At 41.2% G+C, this 17569-nt stretch overlaps 1 protein-coding gene across 7 annotated transcripts in view; it reads right to left on the bottom strand.

Annotated features, from left to right (window-relative positions):
* Positions 1-16085, bottom strand: part of dmxl2 (Dmx-like 2) — a 50326-nt gene extending 34241 nt beyond the window's left edge. For 6 of the 7 annotated variants that reach the window (XM_030413217.1, XM_030413221.1, XM_030413222.1 and 3 more), the window contains exons 1-11: positions 15650-16085; positions 7412-7537; positions 7079-7150; positions 6881-6959; positions 6526-6670; positions 4357-4423; positions 4065-4237; positions 1866-2046; positions 1552-1732; positions 1238-1456; positions 872-1143 (exon numbers count right to left, since the gene is read on the bottom strand). In XM_030413217.1, the coding sequence (XP_030269077.1) occupies positions 872-1143; positions 1238-1456; positions 1552-1732; positions 1866-2046; positions 4065-4237; positions 4357-4423; positions 6526-6670; positions 6881-6959; positions 7079-7150; positions 7412-7537; positions 15650-15736 (1602 nt within the window). In that variant the 5' untranslated portion in view covers positions 15737-16085. The remainder of the gene's footprint in view (positions 1-871; positions 1144-1237; positions 1457-1551; positions 1733-1865; positions 2047-4064; positions 4238-4356; positions 4424-6525; positions 6671-6880; positions 6960-7078; positions 7151-7411; positions 7538-15649) is intronic. The other variant, XM_030413220.1, reaches the window with a different exon arrangement.
* Positions 16086-17569: the final 1484 nt, after the last annotated feature.

Genomic DNA, 17569 nt, shown 5'->3' with positions numbered 1-17569 from the left:
CTGCATACCAAAGTGAAAATTTGAGTGTGCGAATGTAAAAAATGATTTGGCCGCAGCACTGAGTTCAGATTCTGAGGGTACACAGAGACACAGAAATAACTCTGGCATTTCTTAATCTGTCCTTATATACTACATACAGTATACAAACAACTTGGTTGTGTATCGTACTTTTATCCCAGGCTTACTATTGCTTTCACCAGTTAAAACTCACCAATAGTGAATCACGCCTGCTGTCAGGCGATTACTGTTAAATTCTGTAACATGTCTATTGTCTGGTTGAAGTGCTCTGCCTCCGATTTTAACTGCAACACCACAAACTGAGAGTGGAATGTTTCTGTAGTTCTAACAACTTTCTCTGATCACATTATGTCAATTTCAATTTCATTCTCCAATTTAAAAATGGCATTAATATCACATCAATAATTTGGGTCATCAATCGATCTGTGTCCAAAAACTTGATTGGGATGTCCTTATGTTGTATACAAGAATTGCAGTATTATATATAGAGTGTATAACAACTTTCAAGTAATGTGTGAAGTTTCACAAAGATAAATAGTTAGATAACATTTACATATGTAAACAAATACTACTCAGGAAAGGCAAGGAGATTTGTAGAACATTTTTTGAACTGTGACATGACAAAGATTTAAGAGCCCACATGCACACAGGGGTACAGCATCTTCACCGGAGGGAAAAAAGCCTTACATAAAGCTGGGGGAGTGCTGAGTCACCTTACATTTTAGAAAAACTTCAACTAGAACTACACTGCTGCCGCTCTGAGTGTACAAGTGGTTTACGAGTGAGTAAAACACTGTGAAAACTGAAAATTACGATCATGCAAAAGTGTTATTTTTCATGATTTACTGCTCACCTGAACCTGTCTGAAGATGCCCTGGTTGAATTCGTCCAAGTACTTCACATGCCACACCAGGAAAGATCCATCGGCAGGGTGGATTGTGAACAGCATGTCTGGGCTCTTGTTCCACTCTGTGGTCAGAGTCTCCATCTTCCTCTCGAGCAGCATGGAGGGCAAAGGCATGCTGGAGCTAGATCCCGGGGAGGAAGCCTTGGTGCTTCCCTGCTCCCCTGGCTCCCCCTCCTCACCCTGCTCTGAGGAGGCTTTGTCAGACATCTCGTCTAGGTCTACAAGCCAGAAAACAATGTGTTTTAAAGAACAATACTGCTTTTAAGCTAGTATGTTTTAAGGAACTTGTGCAGGCCTGGTTGAGGGTCTTACCAAAGTCAAACTTCATAGGGGATCCTTCAGGGTCTAGGGGGTCCTCGGTAGTCTGCTCCAGCTGCTGTTCAGAGAACTTACGGAGCTGCAGCATAAAGAGGTCCATGGAGGAGGTGAAGCTGAGGTCCTTATTGTTAAGCCAGTGAACAACAAAGCCTCCACCACCACTGCCATCATCTGGGTTGAACACTGCAGAGTCAGCCAGTGCTGCTGGGATGTCTGTCAGAGGAAGATGGAGGCAGGAGGAGGAAGTTATATATTATATATCCAAATATAGAAACACATCTGATACAGCTCCAACAAAGACAGTCTACCTGTGTTGGGGTTAATACTGGCTGAAATATGGAAGTGACACAGGGCGTTGGCATGATGAGCGATGTGGCGGTGAGTGTGAGCGTCCTGTGTGCCAAGCTGAGAGGGCAGCAGCTCACTGTGTGCCACCAGAGCAGAGGATCGTCGGCGACCCCGGCGTAGATGCTTCAGGTGGTGGATTGACTAATCAAGCAAAGCAAAACAATAAAACATGGAGAACAAGTAAATATAATGACCTTTATCAAACACAACATATACTTCATGTTTTCTCTTATGGGTTATTTCTGATGAGATCTGACGGAATAAATAAATGTACCTCCAAAGCATGCTGGATCTTGTCCTTGTTGCCTGCCAGGCCTGGCAGACTAGAGCTGAAGGAGTGTGTGTTCTCAGAGATCTGTCCTCCGAGCAGGCTGTCTTCTGGCAGCAGGGTCTCTGACCACAACCTACACACACCATCCTCGCAGGATGTCAGCAGCACATTGCACACCGAGCCCCTACAACACAACAGGGAAATGCTCCTGTTAACCAATCAGTGCTTTCTTTATTTTTCATCAATCTGTCCAATATTTTTACCCTAAAAACATTTAAAGCACACAGATAATGTTCTGTATATATCATGGAATCAAGACAGAGTTGAGTGTTGAGACCAAAATGTAACTGGTAGTGGTATTTGGCATATGAGCACACACCAGCATGGTTTACTCTACACGATCTCTACAAGTTATTTGATTATTTTCTAAAAAGCTGGCTGCTTCTTACAACCCTCGCTACAGACGTGAACTTGAATTTTATTGTAACACAAAAAATGCTAATAAAGTGGGAGTTCATGTGGGTGGAATAATTCTAACATCTCCAGATTTTTACTGCATGAGAGGAAATAACCAGAGCATTTCTTAAGTGTAGATCCAATAAAACACTTCAGATACACAGACAAGACTGTTTAAATGACCTGGTCTTGATGGACGCTGATGACTGATAATATTTCTGATGAAAAACTGCATAAGACACCAGTGTTTCCCCTTCATGTAGCTGAAATGTGACCGCAGTGCCCGGATCTTTTTTAAGGGGGGTGTTTTCTTTCATATATCTTAGTGTTAGTCTGTATCATTTTGCGCAACGGACACTTCATATAGCTACAGGTCAATGAACACACCAGGGAGTAAAAGCATATAAGCAGAAGAAAGAGGAAGCATTCTTATAACGTTAGATTATTTTGCACTGTCACACACCGTCAGAAGCACAGAAACGGAGAGGACTGCTTCATATTCAGGTCAATTCACACACACGAGTAAAGCATAAAGGATATAAACGAGGAACTTTGCTCTTACCTAAACATACCAGCTCAACAATTATTAACAACAAGCATCGGGTAAATGTAAACACTGACGCAAGGATGGAGTCAGGATCATCAATTTTGCAGAAAGGAAAAAAGACTGACCTGCAACTTTTACACGAGTGGCACACAGTAACATTACAGCTATCGCAGTCATGTGTCGGGGAAATGTGAATAAACACTAATCTGTGCAATAAACAACCGTTGGTTGATGCATGTTGATAAAGACAGTACATATACCACACACTGCATCGTGACATGCGACTGCTGTCAATCAACGATGGTTGACAGACTCCCTCAGAGATATTAAAGATTATTTAGACAGGATTCTTAAAAGATCGTCATTAATTGTTATTCTATCAATGAAAATGTTGGTAAATTCAAGTAAATTAGCGCTGTTTGATATTTCTAATTCTAGAAAAAAGGAGAGTAAACAATGAATCATTTAAGAATAATTGACAGCTAGCTAGCCACACCCAATTGATAAAGATGATCATCTAGTGGTTGACAGGGGTTACGTATAAAACAACAGCTTGTTTGTCAAATCAAGAAGGTCTAAATCCCGGGGGGGGGCAGGATGACACATTTTTCTTTCGGGACTACATTCGGTTCATCACACGCCATAAGTTCTGGCAGACCAACAGAAACTTTCCGAACATCGCACTTTGCAGATGTACAAACAAATGTTTTGCATGGGAGCGACACCTCTGCTGCTACAACTGAGTCCCTGGGGAAACACTGGACACTGTATACTTTTTTTTTTTTTGCTCAGTCTCTGATCTCTTTCATGAGGGGGAAAGAAATACAAAAATGAGATAAAAGAAAGAAGCTGCATTACATCGATTCAATCGCTGATTTACTCAGTGGAACAAACAAACTCCCTCTCTCTGGCTGCTTCCACCACCAATGCAACGGTCGTAGTTTGCTGAACAGTCCCAGATAAGTGCAAATGGTGTGAAATGACCAGACATAGCAGCTCGTAGTGCTCGTCAGCGACAGGACTGCATATTTTTGCAGGAAAATCAATTAATACATTATAATATAGAGGAAAGGACAAAAATACTATAGTCATATCAATGGAAATGGAAAGTGGAAAATGTTTTTTTCTGAGCCAATCTGTGCTAAAGCCCTCAAGATAAATATGTTACTGACTGTGAGATTGTGTGTGTGCTGTCTTACTTGGGCATGAACTTGCTGGTCTTCCTCCAGGACATACCAGTGACCGAGCGAGGATGGGCCAAGTAAACAAAGGAGAAGTGAACAGGAGGAGACCTTTTATCGGAGAGGTCCTGGACCACCACTGCAGAGCGCCAGCCCGTGGTGGGGTACCAAACTTTAAGCAAACAGTCATCCTGTGTATGCGAACACATGCATGAAAATACATTACATAACAACATAATCGCAGGCCTTAGAATTACACAAACGTATCAACAATGTGTTGTTTTGCAACGTGTTTGCATGAATCACATACCTTCCCAACTGTTGCAAAGTACTCCCCATCAGGAGACCACTTGGCAACATGAACAGATGCTGCAGTCCTGAGAGAAACACAAGCGTAAACAACGATATCAGCTATATTCACTTCTCGACAGAAAACTCCAAACTCTCCACACACATAATTGGTCCTTCTGTCAGCTGTCACTGCGGTTGTGTGGTTACTTTGTGCATGACTTATTGCTGGTAATTTCTGAGCTTGCACTTCCCTGTTCTAGTTTCTTTCCTGGATATGCATGTGTGTCATCAGCTGACAATTACTAATATGGTATCATGTGTCTATGTCTGTTTACACAGCTTAAAGCAGAGGCCACAAATTCAAAAGAGTGGCTCACACCAGCGCAAACAAACCTTTTATGCGAGTAGTTTGGATAATCAGTAACTGCCCATAAGTTTTTATTAGGAATAAGTGTAATTCTGCAACTTTTAGAGAAAGATTTGAAGATAACATTTTGTCAGCTCAGGAGGACAAGGATGAACTCTTTACTGCGTGAATGTCAGAAAAAGGCTAAACACAGCAGCTGACGGAAAAAAGACAGAGATATTCGCCTGTTTAACTTTCTACGGGCATAAGTGGAAAAAACAGTGCACGCTAGGAACATTCAACTGTTCTCCTAATGCCCCGACAATATTACCTCCAGCAAGGTGGTTATATTTCCATCCGAGTTTGTTTGTTTGTTGGTGGGTTTGTCAGAAGGATTTCACAAAACTTGGATGGAGGATGTGTCTCAGCCCAGAATAGAACTCATTAACCTTTGGTGCAAATCCAGATAAAGTGAAGAATGGAGGATTTTTATTCTTATTTTTTTATATATTCTGTAATAAGGCATTTGTTTACATTCTCATTAATTTCTCAGCGACTAATGCATGGATCTTGATGGGAAAATTTTATATTGAGGTGACTTGTACCTATGAGTGAGTATCATTTGACGCAAATCCTAGATCTGGTGAGCTGACATGGTCAAGAGGTTATGGATGGTTTAAAATTTCGAGTGACACAGGGCTACCGAGTTTGATATTGGATTAGGCTTGGTTGACAGAGGTATGCAGTCTACTGAGTGCTATTGTTGTTCCCAATTGCAAATTTGACTTCGCAAATGGGAAAAAGGCTAGAATCTCTCAATGTATTTGGGTGCAGGCGCAGACCATAATGTCTCTGGACGTAATTGGATAAACCTTCAAAGAATAAGAGGCACATAATGTGTGACACAGTGCTCGGCTACAAACAAATTTGAACAAAAAACAGCAGGCAGAGTGGAGCTGTGTGTGGGTGTAGCATCAATACTTCTGTGGGCATACTTAAGCATTTTGGTGATAAAATGATGAATAGGTACAAAAGGTTTTGGAACTGGTCCAGTAGATCACCTGCCAGCAGCTGCGAACCAGCATGCAGTGGCTTCCACATGATCCACCAATGTGATGGGGTCAATTGCTTCCATCAAAGAGCTTGTTTTTGCCACTAAGAGGCTTTGCTTGTTATTTTAAATGTTTGACAAGACGGAGGAAGGCAGGAATTTGTACTTTACAGAAACAAAATAAAATTGATCAAAACCATGTAGGTTAGTCTCTCCACTGCCCCCCAAAACACCAACTCTGGCTTAGTTAAAATACAGCCTTCATTCACTGAGTTAGATGTGAAATTGTTCTGGCTCTACATGCAAAGCATTTGAGTTTCTTGGTCGTTCGCATCAATGCGTCCAATATTAGATAAACGGTTGTGATTGGACTGAAACAGACCAATCTGTCTGAACAGGATGGGTATCAGACATCTGCCAAAAGATATAAAACACAAGCTTGCAGATTTGTCTTGTTCGTCTGGTCAGTCAGAAAATTGACAGTAAACTTAGGTATTTTTTAAAACCATTTCTTCACATTCACTTGATTAAAGAAAACTGTTGCAAGACAACAGATCAAGAGTTGATGAAATGAATAGAAATTAGGACACAGGTCTGCTGACACTGCTGTCAGAATATCACATAGTTACTTCTGCAACAGACATGAGAGAACATTGCTGTATTTGGCTCTAAACTATCTTTTGATAGTGACTCTGCTGCTGACCTAATGTACATGACCTCCAAGAAACAAGATTTTTTCCCAAATTAATCCTGTTTGATGCTTTACAGTATGTACTAAAGTAACAACGTACTTGCACTGCCAGACACAGTTCCAGTCATTGAGGACAGGGTGGGGCTTGTCGTCAGTTATCTGTCCATCCTCCTCCTCTATCAGGGCATCTGTCAGTGGTGGAGCCCACAGCTGGAGCCGCTCGGTCGCTGCTAGGATGCGGTTCCCTGATGACACACAAAAAAAAACACTATGTTACACACCTCACGTCCCACGTTGACAAATTCAGTACACAGATCCACATGCACAGTGACTATTACATAATGGACATGTTGTTCCAGACAAACCGCAGGGGGGTGTAATAGGAGCAGTGGTAGTGTGGATTAATTTATTCAGACAGTCAGGGAATCAGTTTAACACACAAAGCATTGGCGTACCTTGTGGGTCCCAGGCCAGGTTGTAGGTGATGGCATCGAGGAAGAACTGTCCTGTCTTTTGCCACTGATAGTTAAGCTGCTGTTAGTGACAGGAGAGCGACACACCATGCAATGTTATTGGCACACAAGTGTAATTAAACTCACAATATGCTGATTCAAACCGCTATACAAGTCTAAAATACTGACATTCATGCTCACCTTGTGGCGTTTGTTTGGGTTGGTAGAAAGAGGTTCAAAGATGCAGACTGTGTTTCCGTAGGATGCGGCGATCTAAAAATAAAGATCTGTGTTCATCATCACAACATTACTCACCCCATCAGTGCTTCTGCACTGCCATTCTCAAAGGAGAGGGGTAGAGGGGGGTGGTGTTGTGGGAGAGCGGGATAGCGAAAGGATAGGAAAGCATGGGCAGTACAAATGCAGGGCTAAATGGACTTCTTTGTGCTCAGCATAACTGACAATGTCTTCTGGCTACACAGAGAAACTAAAACTGCGTGTGGGAGAGTGTCTGAGTGTGCAGTCAACACTTACCCTGCCAAGCTGGTGGGAGCACTCCACACAGCCCACCTGTATGTTTCCATTCTGAGCTCCGGGGATAATCTGCACACAGTCAAAGTCACTGGCCAAGATCACTACATCACAACCTGAGCCATAGGCCTGGAAAAGGAATGGGCACAGGGGAAGGAACCAAATCAGATTGAGTCAGAATAAACAAATGAAACCAGAGCAGCAATAGAAGAAATAACTGTTTTGACATTATGTCATGTACTGTGTTGCAGAGACATCCTTTGAAGTTAGTATGCCAACCAGCCAGTCCTGGTCCATCCCATCTCATTTTACCACTTTGTACCTAAAGAGTTGACAGTCTGAGCCATGGAGTGTACACTACAGAGCCAAACATGATGCCCATGTGAATGTTTCCTTACAGTTTCAGAGGGAGATAAGACCATTTCAATTTGCATAAATGTTCCTAAAGGAGAAGGGGGAAAAAATCTTTTTTTTAAACACACAAAACCTCAATGGAGCTATGAAATATTAAATCATCCATCTTTGCTCAGTACATCCTAGCCTTTCTTACCCTCAGGTGTACAAAGACGACAGGTTAGAAACTTAAAATACAAAAATGCTAAATCATTGGTTATCTTATCGATATTATTCATGAGAAGCAGGAATTATCAGCCATTGGTATCAGGTATGATAAACTTAGTGTCTCATATAGTCTACTGCTTTATGGATCTGTCTATTATGTTTCTTACTGCTTTGAATTTCCACATGAATATGTTTAAACTGGAAATACAACATAATGTCATATAAATAACTAACAGCAGCCCATCATAGCACTCAGTGGCACTAATATGAATATTGCATTAGCAGTGTGAGATATTACAACAGGATTAGCGCAGCGTGCCATTTCCTTAAACCACCACAGCACTGGCAGGTGGTAAATCGAGCAAAGAAGAACATAACAGTAAAATTGATATAAGATCCCACATTGCAGATCTACTGCATGACCAAAAGTAGATACGCACAGCACATGCTTAATGCTAAAGCCTAATGGGCAGCTCTGTGTTAATATTAAGATAATGGGCATAGAGGTAAACTGATACAATGGGGGTTGCTGGCATTTGGGAGTCATGTGCAGAATGGCAGGAGTGGCAGCAGCACCTGGGAGACAGGCAAGCTGGCTTTGAAGCAAAGGTACAGCCAGGATGACGGCTCGCGTCGTTCATTATTCAGGAGAACAGGAGGAGAGGCTGGGAACCACTGGGTCACACAACAGGACGACATTACAGCCAGTGGTATTATATATAGTGACAGGCGGGGACAGAGTTAAAGTGAAGATCGTCATACGATCATACTTCACACATTATTAAATAATACATAAGAGACAGGTCGTAGAAGAAGTAAGGAAGGCGCAGTGTGTGCTTTACTATCACTGCGGCATTTGCTCCTGCACATTACAGCTGGAATTAAAAGCGGTCACCGTCACGCACTGTCTAGGGCTGCTCTGCACCTCCCACACACACACACACACACACACACACACACACACACACACACACACACACACAAATGTTTAAGTCAATTTTACTCTTATTGTCAGCTAGGTAATTTGGACCCGATGGGACATTCAGCCAGACTGGTGAGCAGAGTGAATCTGCCTTAAACAGGATGCCCCATCAGTACTGCTTTGCTCCTGTGGATTTCAGCTTCTGTGTGTCCCGGATTTCTTTTATCATCCATGAATCCAAATGCACACACACATGTAAAACAATAAGGCACTTAGGAAAAGAAATACAAAGCTGACGATTCATTAGTTGTAGCAGCTAAATACTGATACATGGCATCATAGTTAATGTTGACACAACCACAGAAGATTTACCGGCGTAAACAAACAGAACTAAAATATCAGCGTGTTTACTGACTCAGAAATGTGAAATTTCTGAATCTGCTCACAGATCAGTTGTTTTTATGTTTGTTTTTGCAGTCTTTTAATAGGAAATGAAATATTCAACAGTCATTACAAGGAAAATTACATCTCCCATCTCTTGCATCTCAATAACGTTCACAGAAACTGCACGCTTTGGTCATAATTAAGCAACAGATTTGCCTGCACAACTGTGTTCATCTACGGAGGGGGCTGGAGAAATAGTCTGACAGATATTCAGATAAGAGATACAAATTTTTATGACCATTAGTCAACTGAGAATTTATTCCAATCAAAATGCAGCCCTTCAAATAAACCAGTACATGAGGGTCTGCTGGATGCCCATTCTAATTAATTCAATGTTGAGCCAGCTATCAAGATTTTTATATGATTCAGCAACAGACAGCATTAAGAAGCCACTGATTCTGTATATGGATGTACTTGGATCTAGACCCAAGTATCTTTAGCTCATAAATCTGCTGACTTAATGAGTCCAACCCTGCAGCAGCAATGCTTCCTTCCTGTCAGTCAGGAAAGCTGCTTACATCAAGAAAGTTGCTGCCTTTGGACAAATATTACCTCTGTAACACATTAACACTGAGGAGGCAGTTGAAACTAAGGTGAGCAGAGAAACGACTGTAATGTGATCTTACTGTTTCGTCAAATGTGAACTATATTTATTTAACTCTTGAGTAGTGCAGAGGAGTTATTTGGCTGGAATTGCTCTTATCCTGGCATTGCAGGAGCTTACTATTATTTCATATAAGCTTTACAGAAGTCCTGATATTGCAAAATAATGTTCAACACAATTTCCCAGAGTCCAAAGTATCATCTTCCAACTGTTCTTTCATCCAACCAACTGTCCAAAACCTAAAACTCTTCATTTCTGTCATAAATGACAATAATCATATTTAAGATGCTGGAATCAGCAAGTTTCTGACATTTTTGCTTGAAAAAAAAGACTTAAATGATTAATCAATTATAACAAAAAAAGTCTTTCATCTGAGTAATTGATTAATCAACTACTCATTACAAATCTAATCAAAAACATCCCTCACTGAATCACCTTTTCGAGCTGTTTTCCTTTTTGGCCCAACTCTGGGAAACCCTTGTATCATGCTTTCAAAAGCACAGTCAGCAAACTCTATTTGTAGTCTATTAAAAGACAGCATGGTCATCCACATGTCATGCTTTTATTGATGAGAGCTGCACAAGTCGATCCACATCGTACTTGTTAAGAGCATCTTAAATGTTATTTGAATAATGTAATGGCGAACACTGTGATGCAGGGATTGAGCTGCTTTTCAGGACAAACGTACAACAAAAGAAAGGAGTGAATGCAGTCATGTGCTGCGGTAATGAAAGCAGATAAGAGGAAGAGAGTGAGAGATCATTTCTGCTAATGCAAGTCCAGTCCCTGTGCCTAACGCAATCATGCGAGCATGTTCCACTGACACAGCTGCTACCATGTGTACCATGCTGCCACGTTTGTAGATGACTTTGAGTTGTAGTCAAAAGCCATAGCTGCAAATATTTAGAAACATGCAATGATCAATTTTGTCCTGTAACCCTGTCTCTCTGTAAAATATGTATGAAGAAACTGTCCCTGGCAATCCCTACAGAACAGACCTGTACTTTGATCCCAGTGTCTATAGCAAGGGTAAATCCACCGTGACATCACCCATTGGTTTGTTGCCTACTGTTTTTTGAAGCCTTGACTTTGACATTATGACTGTCACCATCTTCTTTGGAACCAAAAGTGACCATATTTGGATGAGAGGGTGGCTCTGGGGAGGATACACGTTGCTAAGCCTCTATCCTGCATGGATCTGACTGAAAACCTGAGAAAGTCTATTGTCTATTTTACTCGAAATGGAACCTTAAAAGGTCAACTGTGTAGCAAGAAAGTCATTTTTGAATCTCATTTCCAACTTGTAAAATACTGATCAACCAACCCATCCTACAATCTCAAAGAGGAAGTATTTGATGTGTTTGGAGTGAGACTCAAAAATCAACTTTCTTAGAAAGTGGAGCTTTAATTTATAAAATTAACACAATTCATATTGAAGAAGACTTGAAACTATCGATTGAGACCATGAATTTATTAGGAAACAAGTCAAACTTAGGATAATTTTCTCATAAGCTTACATTTAATCAGACCTAGAAGCTCCGTCCAGTATTCATACTGTCTAAGATATAAATTCACATCATATGGGCGTTGTTCTTATTCACTGCAGCATGACTTCAATGAGGTAGTGGGCATAACAGCCAAACTCCACTAAGTATGATTTTAATCTCCATTCTGTCTGTTACATTTCAATTTCCATAACATTGCAGCAACTTAAAAAAAACAACTACTAAACATATTTAACATTTAACATTTATGACAATGACAATTATGCCATGACCAAAGCAAACAACTGTACCTTGTTGTAATTTATAAAGGATGCTATTTTTGGATTATAAATCCTGAACTGTAGGACATAATAAAAATAATAATTGTGCCCTAGTTCCTTGATTTGAGAAGTTTGAACCCATTTCTGCCAGATTTTCAGCTATTTTGGATTTCGGTATGTAACTAAGGAGCTTGTAAAAGTGTAATCATTTGTGTTTTGATAAGCCATATGATTTTCGAGTAAATGGTTCACATAACTCCATGACTAAATGTACTGGGCAATATCTACTTGTAGCAACACAACAGCATTTGGTGGGTTTCCACCAACATGTTAAATCTAAAGACCCATTGGTGATCGGTATGAAACACTTCACATTTTGAAAAGCCATACTTGCGAAATACAAACACTTGAATATTTTCATGAAGGATTTCAGTAACCTCTGAAAATTGGCATCACTGTCTTACATTAAGTCATGATATCTGTATTCTGGTGTAGATCAAGATCCACATTCATAATTAATACTCTCCTTAATAAAGATTACAAAATTGAGAGGAATATGCAGCTTTGGTAGGTAATGCACTCTCTCTGTGCTTTGTAGTTAGCACGTGAATTCTATTTTTAGTGGATCACACATCTGCCGCTCTGCATATCAAACCAGCTAGGCTGTTCATCTACAACCACAGGTAAAAAAAAAAGAAACATTAATACACACACAGTAATTGTCTTTCTAACCATATTTGCAACTTCTCAAGAGGACATTATCATCTAGTTTTTGATTGACACTTAATAGCTGAAAGCAATGGTAAACAGTTCAGTCATGTTTGTCATTCAGCTGTTAATAGATACAAACAATTTCGAATGATCAAAAATGGAAAATTATTCATGTAATGGTAATAACTAGATTACTGACAGTCGACCAACATTACGTTTTCATTTTGATAAAGAATAAAATGTATTTTGGTGTTGAACACATCTCCTCTTACACATGTCTAGGGTGGATTATGTGACAGTGTGCGATGGTAGAAATGTGCCCACTGGTAGAGATTTGGCAATACCATTTCAAAGCAGGAGAGAGTTATAGTATATCAGGGTTGTATTTTTGTGTGAGCGTGATCAAATCCAGCTGCCACAAGGTGAATGCACTGAAGGCAATGTTTACCATGATGACCACATGCTATGACACTTTTTGGTGGTAATGCACCTCTGAGGTGGCATTGTCGTTAACGTCATATACAATTACATAAACCATGATGTTGGCCATATCGCCCACTCTCTATTCATTGCCATCTGCTTCCCTCACATTCTTACTCTTAGTTCTAGCCTTTCTGACAGTAAGTTCTCAACACAAAAGTTGTACCCACACCACCAGGTGTGGAAATTTCTCGATTCTAATATGCGTCACAACGCAGCCGTGGGAGATTCTGTATCATTGCAGAGACAGTGCATGATCTGAAGATTACAGCCTACATTCTCTGGTCATGGTTGGACAAAACAGTCGGCACAAAAACTGTGGGCGAACATTAGGCTAATTTAGCTATAAAAAGTCGGGAGATGTGGGCAGAGGGGAAGCAGATATCTGCAGCGAGTGATAGAAATGCACTCATTTTTTAAAAAAGTGAACATATGGTGACATTTGGATTTTATTAATCTATTGCGTAGCATGAACTGGACGCTGCGTAAAATCTCCCTCTCAAATCGTTATCAAATCGAATATTGAGGCCAATGAAGGACCACACCTCTGCCCGGCATCCACCCAAGCTTCAACAAGACAAGGGACCTATATTATACTGTCCATCATTCAGACAAAATGTAATCTTTCAATTTTTCTTAATATTCCAAAGCACAAAGTTAAGCATGAAACATTGTAGAAACTGAAGCACAGACACAAATATATCCAGTAGCCTCATGTTTGCTCATTTGAACTGGTGCACTGGCTGCTGTTGGTTAGGTGTGTGTGTGTGTGTGTGTGTGTGTGTGTGTGTGTGTGTGTGTGTGTGTGTGTGTGCGTATGTGCATGTGTGCATGTGTGGCAGGGTCTGGCCTAGGAGCCCTAGGGGTCAGTGTGAGTGTAACTGCTTCGGACATGATGTCTAGTGTTCTTCAAATATCCTCTCAGACACAGAATGAAAACACCAGGCATAGAAACTGGGGCCCTGCGGCTACATGCGAGGCTTTAGCCTCACGACCAGCTCTGTCCTATGTTGTTGAGCAGATATGACCCTAGGTACAAAGCCCGCCTGTTTACATTCAAACACCCTTGATCTGGGGTTAGTGTAAAGTGCACTATATCATAAAGGACTGAGGGAATCAGAAAGGAGGGAGTAAAGTGTGTCTGTGTTTCTGAAAATATATAAAAATAAAACAACGAAGCAGCACCTCACTAATAGGCAGCAGTAACAGACCAAGCCCAGATTTGGCAGCCATTAGAGAGGCTCACAGTGTTCTCAGCATGAGCGAATGGTGGTGTGCAATATAGCTGCCTAAGAATTTACTGTGAGCCTGTATTGGCAGAATCTAACGAATGCAGTCACTTTGCACTTGGCGTAAACTATGATCAAAAAGAAGACTACATGAATCCGGTCCCGACTGACATGGCGGCTGCATCCGCTTGAGTCATCAACGGGGAAAAAAAATCAATCAAAATAGGATATTTTCTCAGCTTTCAATCTTTGTGATTGCACGAAAACATGAAAACTGTGCTCGATATGAACAGGTCACGGTAAAACAAACTACGACCCTCCTCCCTGTGGGAAGTGAAAGATCGTCCAGTTATCAGAATAAAATCAGCATCTTTTGTCTTCCGCTTCAAGTACAAGAGCTGACTCAGGATGGCTAAACCAAAAGAGACACAACATCTGCTTGGCTCACAATCTACGGTACACTTTTTATCTGCTCTTTTGCCTTCACAAAATAGGCTGTAATATTATTGGATCTTCCCATGTCTCACTGCACAAAATGGATTATTGACTGGGCTCCTCGGTCCTGTCAACTTGAAGCACTGAGAGAAATGCTGGGAAGTTGCCAGACCTCAGACAGACAAAGAATATGTATAGCTCAAAGAGGTCGATAAACAGCAGACACAGGATTTGGCTGAAGGTAAAGTGTTTGAATAAACACATGAAGTCAAACTGAGCGAGACGCTGGTTATATAAATGAAAGGTATTTCTATCTCGCTACACTTCAAATGACGACAGATGGCACCGCGTTTGTGAATATGTTAAATTCGACCAACACACTTTCATTCAGCCTCTAGCTCATGTGTCCATATATGGCTCTCTACGTCATGACTGGCGCAGCTGATGCTAGGATGACAGCGAGCTAATGATCCGTGAGGAGGACTTAACGCCAAATGGTAGCGAGCTTAGCTAGTCCTGCAAACCAGACTAAACACAGTTTTTTCTCCCTGTAGCGGTGCGCACTTTTTGTCAAGCCCCTTGCGTTTTCACCTGCACTGTGCACTGCACAACATCGTCGGAGCGTGTCCCTTTTACAAATATCCCCCGATAATGTTATGGCTGCGCAGAGGGATTCCCTTGCAGTAATTCTAACGTAACGAGATGCAGCTAAAGGTCATTTGAGTGGCTAACGTCTGGGAATAATAAATAATATAACGTTACCCCGAAGGAGTACATGCAGACATGATCATTGAGCTTCTGAGTGAGGATGTTAGCTCGTAAATGCCTGACAGACTGTCAAGATAAACGAAAGAGGGGCTTGTGATAAGGCTGCCCCGAGTGGTCTCGGCTCACTGTTTGTGAATCCCTATGTGCGGCAGATTGGCTAGCACACTTCCCGACTAGCTAGTGCTTTACCTCGCTAGCCAGCCCGTTTACTGCCAATGGAGCGCGAGCAAGCTAGCTAGCTAACTACCCTGCTAGCTAGTCAGTCGTTAGCCTCAATGGGTGTCATCTTGAGCAAATACAGCAATATGAAAATAAAACTCACCGTGAAAGGTATGTCATTCACGCTTCCCACCGAATAGCAGCAATCTCCAGGGTTCACAGCTCCCGTCAGCACCTGGTGCAGATGCATTTTCCTTCTATTTTAGCAGCAGAGGGGATTTTTTAATTATTAATAACGAGTCCACCCTTTCGGTTTCTCCATCTAGCAACGACTGGGAATTCCATCAGTAACGTTATCGCTGTCGTTGTCCTCGGCCCGGCAGCGTCGTCTTCATCCACAAAACGGGTCGGGTTCCGGGATGTTAGTGTTCGGCCCGTGTGAGTGTAATCTCACCTGGCCCTGTCATCTATTTAAACGGGGAAAACTGGCCGCCCGTCGCCTCTCGCTGTCAACACCATCCCTACGATTAATCGTGAGAGCCGAGGCAGCGGGGTCTCTGCAGCGAACCTGACATGCGCGTTCACGACGTTGTCAAGGCACGACCGAATGGCGATAGATACGAGTAACATAGACCGGGACGTACCAACTCCTGGATTGGATTTAGAGCTTCACTGGGTTTATTCATAAATAATAAAGACAGTCAGTTACGATGTCACGTCCATTCTTTAAAATTACTGAAGAACTGTTTGGGATGATGAACCGATCTTCTATCTGGAGAACTGCACAGCAGCTCTAGCACTCATTTTCTATGTTTACGGCGCGCCGGCATGTGGCGCGAGCAGCCCTCTGTCGATGATCTGAGTTCATTGATCATAAATGTGGAGTCTGCTGCTGGGACACTTATTCTGTCAGTGACCGGATGAGAGGAAACTGTCGACATAAACGGCGTTAGAATGCAGCTTATGGCAACCAAGGAAAGCCTGTTATATTTGTGTGATGCTGAAACATGGAGGGGCACGCACTGCATTCTCTGGGGCATTTTAAACAGTGCTTTCATCTGATTTTCCATGAATTCATCATAGAAAAGTTCAGTGTGAAGTAAGAAATGGGCCTAATGGTGGCTAATAATTGTAAAAATGGCATTTAAGACACATATGATATCCAATTGGAAAAAATAGGCTAGAACGTTGACAGTTCTTAAAGAACCACACATTGTGTTGTTATAAAGGGATGAAAAAAATAACTATTTTATGATTTTTTTAAATTTTTTATTTCTAAATGCAGAGGAAGGGAAGGGGCTTTATTTGAACAAATATATATATATATATTTATATATAAAAACAGATCTCCAAGTGGACTGTGGGAATCCTTAAAGAACTTAAACATTCGTGTTCCTTTAAGATTTTTTAAAAATATATGAGAATCCTGATGGATACTACTGGAAATGATGAAGGTCCTATAGTGCTTTTTGACTGTCTCAAGGGGCTTTACAATCCTCTACAAGCCACATCTGCTACTCTAGCAGATTTGTAGATCCTGAGTGTTTTCTTAAGTACAGTTCGTGGTGGTCTTCACTTCCCATTTTAGCAAAGTGATGTCACATATGAAAAGTCTCTATGGTGCATATGAATCAATGCTGCAATCACTCACATGTTGCCAAGGCAAAAACCTTGAAACCTACAGGGACTGAAAGTGTTCAAGTGAAATTATTAAAATGCTCCAATTTTAGGCTATTAAGGTATGAATTTATAACTGAAACAGGTAGTTGGATTATTGGATTGTCTACTAACATTTAATAATCCATCATTCTCTTTTCATAATTTTTTCAGGTAAAATACCAAAAGTTTCATGCTTCCAGCTTCTCTGATGTAAGGATGTGCTGCTTTTCCTGGTCTTACATGGTAGTAAATCAAATACATTTGCGGTTCGGATTGTTAGTCAGACAATGAGAGCAATTTGAAAACGTGACATTGGGCTCTGGGTAATTACAGTGGGCATTTCTCTCATAATTATATGACTAATAACAAAGAAAAAAATAATAATCATTAGTTGCACTCCAGTGTCAGGGGGCAACAGCTGCTG

This window comes from Sparus aurata, chromosome 4, assembly GCF_900880675.1.
Source record: "Sparus aurata chromosome 4, fSpaAur1.1, whole genome shotgun sequence".
NCBI lineage: Eukaryota > Metazoa > Chordata > Actinopteri > Spariformes > Sparidae > Sparus > Sparus aurata.
The sequence above is the reverse complement of the archived record's forward strand: the minus strand, read 5'-3'. Positions and strand labels throughout refer to the sequence as shown.